This window comes from Erythrolamprus reginae, chromosome 2, assembly GCF_031021105.1.
Source record: "Erythrolamprus reginae isolate rEryReg1 chromosome 2, rEryReg1.hap1, whole genome shotgun sequence".
Taxonomy (NCBI): domain Eukaryota; kingdom Metazoa; phylum Chordata; class Lepidosauria; order Squamata; family Dipsadidae; genus Erythrolamprus; species Erythrolamprus reginae.
In genome coordinates, this window is record NC_091951.1 from 208,263,934 (window position 1) to 208,275,958 (window position 12,025).

General features: G+C 44.3%; 1 protein-coding gene across 1 annotated transcript in view; it reads left to right on the top strand.

Moving 5' to 3' along the window:
- The window catches only part of CRB3 (crumbs cell polarity complex component 3), a 38,638-nt gene extending 32,095 nt beyond the window's left edge, over positions 1-6,543 (top strand). Inside the window, exons 4-5 of the mRNA XM_070736815.1 lie at positions 2,783-2,829; positions 5,805-6,543. Coding sequence (XP_070592916.1) covers positions 2,783-2,829; positions 5,805-6,008 — 251 coding nt within the window. The 3' untranslated portion in view covers positions 6,009-6,543. The remainder of the gene's footprint in view (positions 1-2,782; positions 2,830-5,804) is intronic.
- Positions 6,544-12,025: the final 5,482 nt, after the last annotated feature.

The following is a 12,025-nucleotide window of genomic DNA, read 5'->3' on the forward strand; positions in this document are numbered from 1 at the left end:
AAATTATACAACATTATGGGCAACCTACTAAATTGTTAATTTTCATAATTTGCCAGCTATAAATATATATAATATTTGACTACCATTTTGGTGGGTAGGAGAAGCAAAATGGTTTGTATTCAAAGAGATCACAATTATATAGGTGCCTTGTTCTTGTAGTTTTAGTTTCTCTGCAAGTTGAGAAAGCCATTAACCTTAAAATTTCTGCTCATTGAAATGCAATGAGACATTAAAATAACAACTCAACTAAAAGCAGAATCCTTTTCTTCCCTCTGTGGCTTCCCCTCAATTCTTTGGCTCTTGGCTAGACCTCAGCTATGAATTGCAAAACAGTTTGAGGGTATAACTCAGACTCCTCCAGAGGTAATGAGATCTGGCTAAATCTTTAGTGCCCGCCTATGACTCTGGGCGTGGATTCTCTGAAACTTGGAAAGACTGCTGAAACCTGGTGACTCCTTCTCATACCTGAAACAGTGCTCAGTCCAAGACAGAAGTGGAATGCCTGGGAGCAGAAACTATCCAAACATGAGCCACGCCTGCCCCAAGAGCAAGGTGAAAGCTTGTCAACGGAAGCTTCTTTTAAAAAAATAAAACAAGCAATTCAGTAATCAAGGGAGTCCTTTCCTAAACTTGCATTCTTAACAATCTTGCTGGTATTTGGGACATTTTCAAAAGGAAATTCATGGATGGACTATTCAGGTGAAAAGATTGTTGAGCCCTGTAGCAAGGGGAAAAAAGAGATTGGCCACACTGAGTCTGAAAATGTATTTATATAGGCAGGATTTGAAATAAACTTTATAGAAATAGTATATCTATCCTTCTGCTATCATAATGCCTAAAACATTAACTTGGGTATAAACAGGACAGGTAATGTCCCAGTAGAGCGTTCCCAATGCATTAGTGATTATCTAAGGACCTAGTGGTGAGTCTGAACATTTTAATCAATCAGACCCTAACTAGCATTGGAAATTAGTGAATGATTGAAGCTATTCCTTGACAAGCATTTCTTTCTGCTACTACTACCCTGGATTCTCCATGAATGTTTGTCTGTTTCACACACAGAACTATTATTCAAACAAAAAAGAAACAATCCAAGTGACCAGGTTGGAAAACCACCTGTTTACTGCATTATAAAGATGCCTGGGTATATTAAATCGTAACAGTCACTAGTTGGAATTGCATTTAGTAGTGCATTGCTGAATTAAAATAACCCATTACCTTGGATAGATTTGATTTCTTGACTGGTGTGTTGTTAAAAATCATCTTAGAGGAAAGACATTAATGTAGTACCATTAAATTCTGTTCTAAGCCCTAGGATGTTTCATATTTTTATTCATGATTTAAATGCTTCTATAGAGTGTTTATCAAAATGGAAATCTAAAGCCTGATTTATGCTCCTGCATTTAGGTCCAAGAACAAAGGCAACTGAGTAAGGTGGCAACAGTATGCATTAAAAGTCTAAGGGCCATAATTGTTAACAAGCTGGCCATGATCCAGCAATGTAGCAGAACCACTAATAGTCAAGACTAATTTTCATTCAGCAGTGCTTTCATCCACAATACCATGTGCTATTTATGGCTAAACGGTATTGTAAGAAAAGTAACAAGTGGAAAGAAGGAAGCCAGGGTGGTGACAAAAAAATCCCATGACAAAATTGACTATGTAGTATGTTTAGGATTGAGACGAGAAGATTGGAGTGATACAATGTAAATTGTCAAAAAAGAAATTATTCCTGAAGACAAACTATATGTGTAGACCCAACTAGAAAGACTTTCCAAATAGACACTAATTTTGAATAGAGTGTGACCTTATTTTTACTGGAGGGAATTAGGGAAAGCTTCAGTGATGCCCTATCTGGAATGCTGCAGTTTGTAATGGAGAAGTGTACGATATCATCTGCACATTTTCTTCCATGGCATCAGAGCCAGAAGCTCTTCCTGTATGTTTTTTCAAAAGATTTATATTTTTCTCCACCATTACAACCATACAACATATCACGTATACCTTCATTACATAATCATATCTCTAACAAGTAGTAACTTAAATTTACAAATTTTAACCTATAATGCTTATTCCACCTCTATTTCCTATTTTCTGACTCCTTCTCTCCATATACATTTCATCATTATCTAATTTCTCAGATTGTTTACTCCAATTATATCAAGCTTATATTTAATGCTTCTATCTATTTTCTATTTCAACCCAATCATAAAAATTATCCCAGATTTTATAAAACTCTGAGTCTTCTTTTCCTTAATTCTCATTGTAAGTCAATTCATTTCCACACAATCCATTATTTTTCTTATTGCCTGTCTTTTTGATGGTATTCTATTCAATTTCCAGTATTGTGCATATGCAATTCTTGCGGTAGTAACTATATGGACAATTAAATATATTTCTTTATTTTTTTTTTCTGGCAATATATCTAAAAGAAATATCTCAGGTTTTAAATCAATATTTTTTTTAAAAAAATTCAATCCATGTTTGAATCTCTATCTAATATTTCTTAGCTTCCATGCAAGTCCACCGCATATGATAAAAAGAGCCAGGTTTTTACATTACATTTCCAACACTTCATTGATTTATTTTTAAACATTTTTGCTGTTTACTCTGGAGACATATGCCACCTATAAAACATCTTGTACCTATTTTCTTTAAAATGTGTAGCCATTGTCATCTTATAATTCCTTTCTCATAGTTGCTGACACATATTCATATCAATTGGATGTCCTATTGTATGTCCTCTTCCTGTTTTTCTAATGCTGTTTTATATCTCTTTAAGGTGACAACAGTACTGCCGCGCCACCCACTTCTTCCAAAGGCCTCTCGGTAGGTGTCTCAGAATGTGAGCTGAGTTACTAATAGTTCTTGAGGGAAAGGTATAGTAAGTAACCCTAGAGCAGGGTTTCTCAAATAGTGGGGCGTGACCCCTTGGAGGGGCGCGGAGCGATGCCGGGGGTGGGGCGTATAACCCTGGGGAACATGTGTGGTCATTCTCGATCGATTTCCTTGGATGGGGAGTGTTTTCCCAGTTGCACACTGCTATGAGCCCGGAAGAGAAGGCAGCCAGGTGGAGCGGGGTGGCTGTGTGGGTTCTTGTTGTTCTTGGTGGCTGCCATGGTGAACTTGCTGTTGGGCAAGGAGGAACATCCTCTGGAGGTGGGCAAAAGTTTCAAAAGGCACCTTAAAGCCTCCTTCCTCACCATTCGCTGTGAGTGCCTGGCAGAGGCGGTGCTTATGGGCCAGGCCAGCAACCCCAAAACATTGGCTTGATTAAGCTGGTCTGTCCCCATGTCAAAAGAGGACACGGTAGCGTATGCCTGCCTAACTGAAAACAGGCTCTGCTGAGTTTAGTGTGACTTACTTCCAGGTAAGTGGGTAGTGCAGTCTTTCCCAGCCAATAGTTTGCAGCTTATAATAAGTAAAATAATAAATATTAACATTAAAATTTCATTGGGGCCCAGATTGGAGAGTTGAGGGGTGCATAAAATGTTTATTTCTTCCTGGGGAGTGGTGAAACAGAAAATAATTGAGAAATACCGCCTTAGAGCAATTTCCCTTCTTTTCAGTGAGTGAAAGGAACACAATTGATGCTTGTGCTTTTTATTGGGTGACTGGAAGATTGAGAATAGAATAGAATAGAATAGAATTTTTTATTGGCCAAGTGTGATTCGACACACAAAGAATTTGTCTTGGCGCATGTGCTCTCAGCGTACATAAAAGAAAAAGATACATTTGTCAAGAATCATGTGGTACAACACTTAATGATTGTCAAAGGGGTCAAATAAGCAATGAAGAAACAATCACTATTAATAAAAATCTTAGGATACAAGCAACAAGTTACAGTCATACAGTCTTAAGTGGGAGGAAAAGGATGATAGGAATGATGAGAAAAACTAGTAGAATGGAAGTGTAGATTTAGTAAAAAGTCTGACAGTGTTGAGGGAATTATTTGTTTAGTAGAGTGAGGGCGTTCGGGGAAAAAATGTTCTTGTGTCTAGTTGTCTTGGTGTGCAGTGCTCTGTAGCGATGTTTTGAGGGTAGGAGTTGAAACAGTTTATGTCCAGGATGCGAGGGCTCAGTAAATATTTTCCCCGCCCTCTTTTTGACTCATGCAGTATACAGGTCCTCAATGGAAGGCGGATTGGCAGCAATGTACCATTATAAGAGGGGCAATGTGGAATATCACCACAAGATGGTGCCCTTTCACTCACAAAGAGTTCAGCTTTTTAAAAGAGACAAATCTTGAAAGATAGTTGTGTTCTCACATGAGTACTTATAAAAGTCTGTTTTCAGTATATTACACACAAACATAAGAATGCATTGGCAATGGGGGGATTGGATTTGGGCTGCACTTTTGGAATTGGAAGCAAACAAACATAGAAAATCTTGTACAAAGTCTCTCTGCTTTCTATCTGTGTGTCCATCCATCCAGCCATAATTGATAAAGACTCAGAGCTAGGAAGAAGCTGTGGGACTTTAGTGAAGCAAATAATGAAGCAGTGTGTCTTTAATGGGGTTCTTAAAGCAACTGAATCTTTTGCATAAGCTTTAAAAATGACAATCTGTTTGTTTTATGGATAGCAGAGGTGCTCAGCTTGTGTGAGATCTCAAATCTCTCTTCCAAATAGCTTGCTCTGACTTAGCACATAAGCAAAGCTGTCGCTTTGGATAGTGACAGATAGTCCTCCAATTACCATTCAGTGACTATTTAAAAGGTGCCGAATGAGGGGTACTTAGGATAAGTCCATAATGTTTTGCCCATTGCAGATTCCCTTCAGTCAAAGAATAACTATTTGTGAACTTCTCTGGTTGCTTCCCACAATCAAAGTCAAGGGGAAGCCACTAGGGACACTCACAAGCCACTACCATAAGTTGCTTTTGCCACTTTTTCTCCTGAAAAACTCCCCATTAGGGAGCATGTCTGCAATATCCCCCTCTCCCCCATGCTCCATAGCATCATGCTTTTCACTCACACTCCCCACCTGCTCATGGTCCTTGCTGGACTGCCCTCACTCCCTAGTGCCCAACCACTGTTCCACCAGCCCATATATCAGTGGTTCTCAACCTAGGGGTCAGGACCCCTTTGGGAGTCAAACGTCCCTTTCACAGAGGTCACCTAAAGCCATGGGAAAAGACAAAATTTCCCATGGTGTTAGGAACTTAAGCTTCTATTTTGGCACCTTGGAACATATTTTTACAATCCGACCAATCAGGCGTTTACAATGGGGGTGTCCCTCTGACCTTCCTGCCAATCAGCTTAAAGCTCTGTTGGGAGAATTGGTGCTAGACCTATGGTTGGGGGTCACCACAACATGAGGAACTGTATTAAGGGGTCGTAGCATTAGAAAGGTTGAGAACCACTGCTATATAGCTGCTCCAGGTCCTCGGAGAGGGGCGGCATACAAGTCTAATTAATAATAATAATAATAATAATAATAATAATAATAATAATAATATGCTCCCTAGTATCCACCCACAATATACCCACATCATCCACATGACCCTGGTGCACTCCTTACCTGGAACCACTGCCTCTACTCACTCGATGATCCAAGTGGTTGAGGGGTTTTGACAGTAACCTGGACTCCTGGGTTTATGCTATACTTATGAACAGTAATTCCAGTCCCAATTGCCTTCATAACTCATGGACTGTCTGTACTGAGATGTTACAACTGTTGATTTGTGCAGCACAGACCACAAAAGGGAGGGTAGTAGTTTTTCCATGTTGGGCTCTGCCCTGCCGTTTTTATGTTGAACCACAACTAACCCTGTTCTCTTTCTTCAACTCTTCCTCTGTGCAGAAGGCGGAACTGGAAGCTGCCATAGCTGTGCCTTGTGTTTTTGTAGGACTCTTGCTAATTGGCCTTTTGGTTTTCATGGGACTCAAAATTCGGGAGAAGCGCCAGACAGAAGGGACCTACCAGCCCAGCAATGAGGAGCAGGCAGGAACCCGCACGGAACCAAAGACCAACCTCAAGCTGCCTCCAGAAGAGCGACTTATCTGACACAGGGGAAAAGGACTCAATTTTGGGGTCTCTCCTTGGAAAAAGCTGCTTAGCACCCTGGACTAAAAATAATAATAATAATAATAAAAGATTGAGAATGGACTTGTGAAGCTGGAAGATCGCTCATATGGTTGACAGCATTCCCAACTGACTGGTTAGCTATGAATAGCTGTCAGTGGAGAAGAAGGCAGCTCAGGACCTGTGATTGGTAGAGATGCAAGATGGGATCCTTCTCTCTGCCCCCAGATTGAAAAGGCCCAACCTGGTGCTATGGGAACAGACCGTGCTGTTCTCCTTCCTAAAATAGAATTGACTGTGCAGCCAGTGGGAACGGTCGGTCTTTCTGAAGAGAGAAGGATGGTGGCTTCAGGATTGGGAGGCTGCTGCCTTAGCCCAACTGGCGGATTCTGGGAGGGGATTTTTGCCTTTCAAGTGTTTTTTTTTAAGGTGTGTGTCGGCTGTCCTCTGCCTTTAAGAAATGCCACTTTCTAATAAAAGTCAATCTCCCTTTTTTGATGAGGGAAAAGAAATGTCACCACTTGGTGAACTGTGTAGTGGGGAGGGGAGCATTAATGCTTGGTGGAAAATTTATTTTGAACCTTACCTAAAAGCATAAATGGAGGACATCACTCACACCAAGCAATAAAATGAAGCAAGCCATCGATCAATCTAGAAATTTAGCTAGACCTCACACCTATTAAATATGCCCTTTATTTATTCTTCAGTTACAAGTGCTGCTTCGTCATCCTTCTTCCAAGCTCTTCAAAGTCGCCATCTGTCATGTGTCTCATTTTGAAGTTTTGGGTCATTCCATTTATATCCTATTTTTATTTCTATAACTCACGGTTGATTATTTAATGCTCCTGCCTCTTGCTTTCTCCACAATCACCACTCTGGAAGTGGGTTGGATCGAGAGAGAGAGAGAGAGAGCAGCTGGCCCCAAAGCACCCAGCTGGCTTTCCTCCATGAGGGAGGGCTTGCTTTTCTGTGCATTGCATCCCGGCTTCTATACAGGTACGTACTATGTTTCCCTGAAAATAAGACCCTATCTTATATTTTTTTGAACCCTGAAATAGGTGCTTGACCTTATCAGGAAATGTGTTTGTTTGGGGGAAACAGCGTAGTAGTCTCATGCCTATCTTTTAGTGATTGTTCAAAGTTACAACAGCACTGGGAAAAAAGTGACTTGACTGGTCCTTGCACTTATTCATTTTATTTTATTAATCTAATTCATATTTATTTTATTTATTTATTGGATTTGTATGCCACCCCTCTCCGTAGACTCGGGGCGGCTAACAACAGTAATAAAAACAGCATATAACAATCCAATACTAAAACAACTAAAAAAAACCCTTATTATAAAAACAAACACACATACAAACATACCATGCATAAAATTGTAAGGGCCTAGGGTAAAGAATATCTCAGTGCCCCCATGCCTGGCGGCAAAGGTGGGTTTTAAGAAGCTTACGAAAGGCAAGGAGGGTGGGGGCATTTCTAATCTCTGGGGGGAGTTGGTTCCAGAGGGCTGGGGCCACCACAGAGAAGGCTCTTCCCCTGGGTCCTGCCAAATGACATTGTTTAGTTGACAGGACCCGGAGAAAGCCCACTCTATGGGACCTAACTGGTCGCTGGGATTCGTGCAGCAGAAGGCGGTCCCTGAGATAATCTGGTCCGGTGCCATGAAGGGCTTTATAGGTCATAACCAACACTTTGAATTGTGACCGGAAATTGATCGGCAACCAATGCAGACTGCGGAGTGTTGGTGTAACATGGGCATATTTGGGAAAGCCCATGATTGCTCTCGCAGCTGCATTCTGCACGATCTGAAGTTTTCAAAGGTAGCCCCATGTAGAGAGCGTTACAGTAGTCGAGCCTCGAGGTGATGAGGGCATGAGTGACTGTGAGCAGTGACTCCTGGTCCAAATATTGGCGCAACTGGTGCACCAGGCGAACCTGGGCGAACGCCCCCCTCGCCATAGCTGAAAGATGTTTCTCTAATGTGAGCTGTGGATCGAGGAGGACGTCCAAGTTGCGAACCCTCTTTGAGGGGGTCAGTAATTCCCCCCCCCAGGGTGATGGACGGAGGCAAAACCCACAGCCACTCCGTCTTATTAGGGTTGAGTTTGAGTCTGTTGACACCCATCCAGACCCCAACAACCCCCAGGCACTGGCACATCACTTCCGCTGCTTCGCTGACTGGACAAGGGGTGGAGATGTAGAGCTGGGTATCATCTGCATATGCCGCCCAACTCCTCAAGGACTGGATGGCTTACAACAAATAAAAACAATTCAGAACAATTTAAAGATAATTACATAACCCTAGTAAAAGCCATACATATTTTATGGACTTATAACCAGCACAGCATCCCTGCTGTCACATGATCAGAATTTAGGCACTTGGCAACCAGCGCATATTTCCTGTGGTTGCAGCACCCTAGGGTAATGTGATCACCTTTGTGACCTTTCCACTCAAGCTTTTGACAAGCAGTCAATGGGGAAGGCCATATTGATAGGAAAGGCTGAGTGGGATGAGTACACTCTGCTCAGCTTCACTGACTCACTGAGGCTGCTTCTGCAGGACACCTGACCCGCTTTGGGAGCATTGGGTAGCCTTGGTGAGTGTGAAGGAGTGAGAGACCAAACCCCCAAAGGCTTTGCCCTGCCAAAAGCTTTTGCAAATGGACGAGACTTCGGGGGAGCAATCTCACGCTGCTTCAGGCTTTTTGTCCCTTTGCAAATGTTTTTGCCTGGGAGAAGTCTGAAGGAGTGCGAAACTGTGCCCCAAAGACCTCTCTCTTGTCTGAGTGGATCTGCACATGCGCCAGCCCACTGCTCTCATGGCCTGGTTCACAAAGTTTGGGGACAGCTGCTGAATATAAAGATAGCCCTTAACTTACAACCACAACCAGCGTTCCCCGTAAGCTGCGTGCATGCGCCCCAGAATACCACCCCATGCACCCTTTTCCATGGGCGTGCGCTCCCCATCCCCCTGCCAGCCCACGGGTGTGTGTGTGCGGGGGCGGGGAGGCGCCGGCAGTAGAAGAAAAGGGAGCTGCGGCCACCCCTGCCTCCCTACCGTGCCTCTGGCCCCCTTGCGCCCCTGGCCTCTCGGCCCTGCCCCCCCACCTGATCTGCCCCCTCTCCTCTTCCGCCGCCTCCTGCCTTGGGGCGCGACTTCTCCCGTGGCGGTGGCTGCAGCCTCTCCTTCTCCTCATCCGCGCTCCCAGCCAGGGGGCTGCGAGAGAGGGTTTTCTCCGCGCGCTTCAGGAATGCCCGCCCCGCCCCTCTCGCAGCCCCTTCGCTGGGAGTGCTTTCGTCCCGGACTTTCAGCAAGAGGGCTGCAGTAGAGGCAGGACAGGTGTTCCCAAAGCGCTCGAAGAAAGCGCTATCACAGCCCCCTCGCTGACAGAGAAAGAGGGAGAGAGAGGGAGAGAGAAAGTAAGTGAAAAAGAGGGAGAGAGAAAGAGGGGGAGAGAGATAGCAAGAGAGAGAAGAGAAAGAAAGCAAGAGAGATAGAAAGAAAGAGTGAGAGAAAGAAAGCAATAGAGAGAGAGAAAGAAAACAAGAGAGAAAGAGAGAGAGAGCAAGAGGGGGAGAGAGATAGAAAGAGGGAGAGAGAAAGTGAGAAAAAGAGAGAGAGAGCAAGAGGGGGAGAGAGAAAGAGAGAAATGACTCTTGATTTAAAGCATGTGGTAAAAAGCACCCAAATAATAACAGAGAACCCCCCCAACAGCCGTTTGTGTGTGTGTGTGTGTTTGTGTGAACTCTTGAACCATTTCCAATAACTCACCTGTTATTGGAAAAAGTTCAAGAGTTCACACACACACACACACGGGGGGGGGGGAGGAGACAGGGATGGAAAAAGAGGAGAAGATAGTAATAATAGTAATAGACTTTGGTTTTGTTTTATTATTAATTTCTTTTAATAAAAAAGAAGGGAATTTTTTCTTATTTATTTATTTACTTACTTATTTATTTACTTATTTATTTATTTATACTTCTATGCCGCCCAGTCCCAAAGGGGCTGCTGCTCAGACACCATACTGTTCCGCCCACACCGGAAAAAAATTAGAGGGAACATTGACCACAACTGAGCCCAAATTTTCTGTTGCTTAGTGAGGCATTTGTTAAGTGAGTTTCACTCTATTTTACGACATGTCTTGCCACAGTTAAGTGAATCACTGCAGTTGTTAAGTTAGTAACATGGTTGATAAGTGAATTGGCTTCCCCACTGATTGGTCAGAAGGTCAGAAAAGATGCTCACATGACCATGGGATATGGCAACCCTCATAAATATGGGTCAGTTGTAAACAGAATAGAATAGAATTTAAACTGATCTGAATTTTAAACTTTATTGTATGTGTGCACACACAATGGAAGCTGCAGTGGGGTAGATGTATTTCTTAACTTAAAATGGCAAGGTTGCCTGTAGCAAGAAGCACTTGCTGGGCTACTAAAAAGATATATCTTAACCAAGGGTGATGTCTGGTTTTCTTCACTGCTGGTTCATTCAGTGATGTGCCACACAGGCACACACATACGTAGTGTTGAAAGAAAGCTGCGCATTGTAGAAGCAAAAACAAGACAGTGCTGCCGAGAGAAGGGGCATGAAAGGCCTAGGTCAGTGCTGGTTCCAGCAACCCAGGTCCCCAAGTTGCTACCGTTTCCATAGAACAGTCCAAACTGGGAGGATTCTACTTCTGATCTTAATAATTAGTATTAACCCAATGCAACCTAGAAGCTAAGTGGAAATCGTCTTCAAAATCACCCATTAGATTTTTCCCCCTTCAGGAGTAACCACCTCCTTTTATGACCTCTTATCTCTTTTAAGATTTTAGGGTTCTAATACCACTTTACACTGCTTGCTAAGTCTGGCTATTTCTGGCTTCTCTTCTGTAATTATTTACATAGCAACTGGGCCTAGAAAGGACTTGTTTTATTTCTGTATTATTGGACTGAAGGATCCATAGCTTAGACGGGCAAAGGACTGCCAGCTTACAGAAAACTTCTTCGGCAACTAAAGTCAATCCAGAGGAACCCAATGGTGGAACAGGAGAGACGGGATGAAAAGGCAGGTTCTCTAGAGCAGTGTTTCCCAACCGGTGTGCCGCGGCACACTGGTGTGCCGCGAGACATGGTCAGGTGTGCCGCGAGGCGGAGGCCAGCAAAGGTTGTTTTGAAAGTCGGCCCCCTCGCGCGCATGGCTTCTCCTCGCTAAAAGCGGCGGGCAATAGCCAGGGGAGGGGCGGCTTCTGCAAGTGGGAGCTCCAGGGCTGAGGCTTCCACTTGTGGCTGTCCCCGCCCGATCCGTCCTTCTCTCCGGCTTTCTTGGGGCTCGGCTCCTCCCACAGCTGTGGCTGCAGCGGCGCTGGCGATCCGTCCGCTAGCCGCTCCGAGCGCTGTGGGAACGCCCACCCCTCTCACAGTTCCGCTCGGTCTTCTCGGCCACCTACATGCTGCGGGAAGCCCGGGAAAACCAAGCAGAGCCCCAGGCCAGGCAGAAGAATGCCGCTGCCTTGCTATCCCGCTTCTCTCTGGCCATGCGGTTGCAGAAGCAAGCTCTCCCCCCTCACACGCACACTTTCGGCTGGGCAGGGGGCGAAGCCGACCCCCTGGCTGCTGGCGAAGGAGGTTCGCTCGAGCCTCAGAAAGGAGGTGGATTCAGGCAAAGAGCCTGGCGCAACGGGCGCAGCGTTGGAAAGGGAGCGGGCGGTGGGGGCGCTTTGCTTCTGCCTTCCTAAGGTGCTTTTTTTGGGCTCCGCGTCCGGCGAGTTTCTGCCTTGCCTTACCTACTTAACGCGGCGGGAGAGATGCTAATTCCCATCCCAAACAGTCCGTCTTTTACCTCAGGAGTGGGTGGGCGTTTTGTCCCTGGCAGCATCAGGAGGACAACAGATGACTAATCCCGCCAAAGAACAAGAGAGAGAAAGCATGAGAGAGAAAGAAAATAAGAGAGAGAACGAGAGAGAGCAAAAGAGAGAGAGAGAGGTGCTTCTTGAAGCATATGGTAAAAA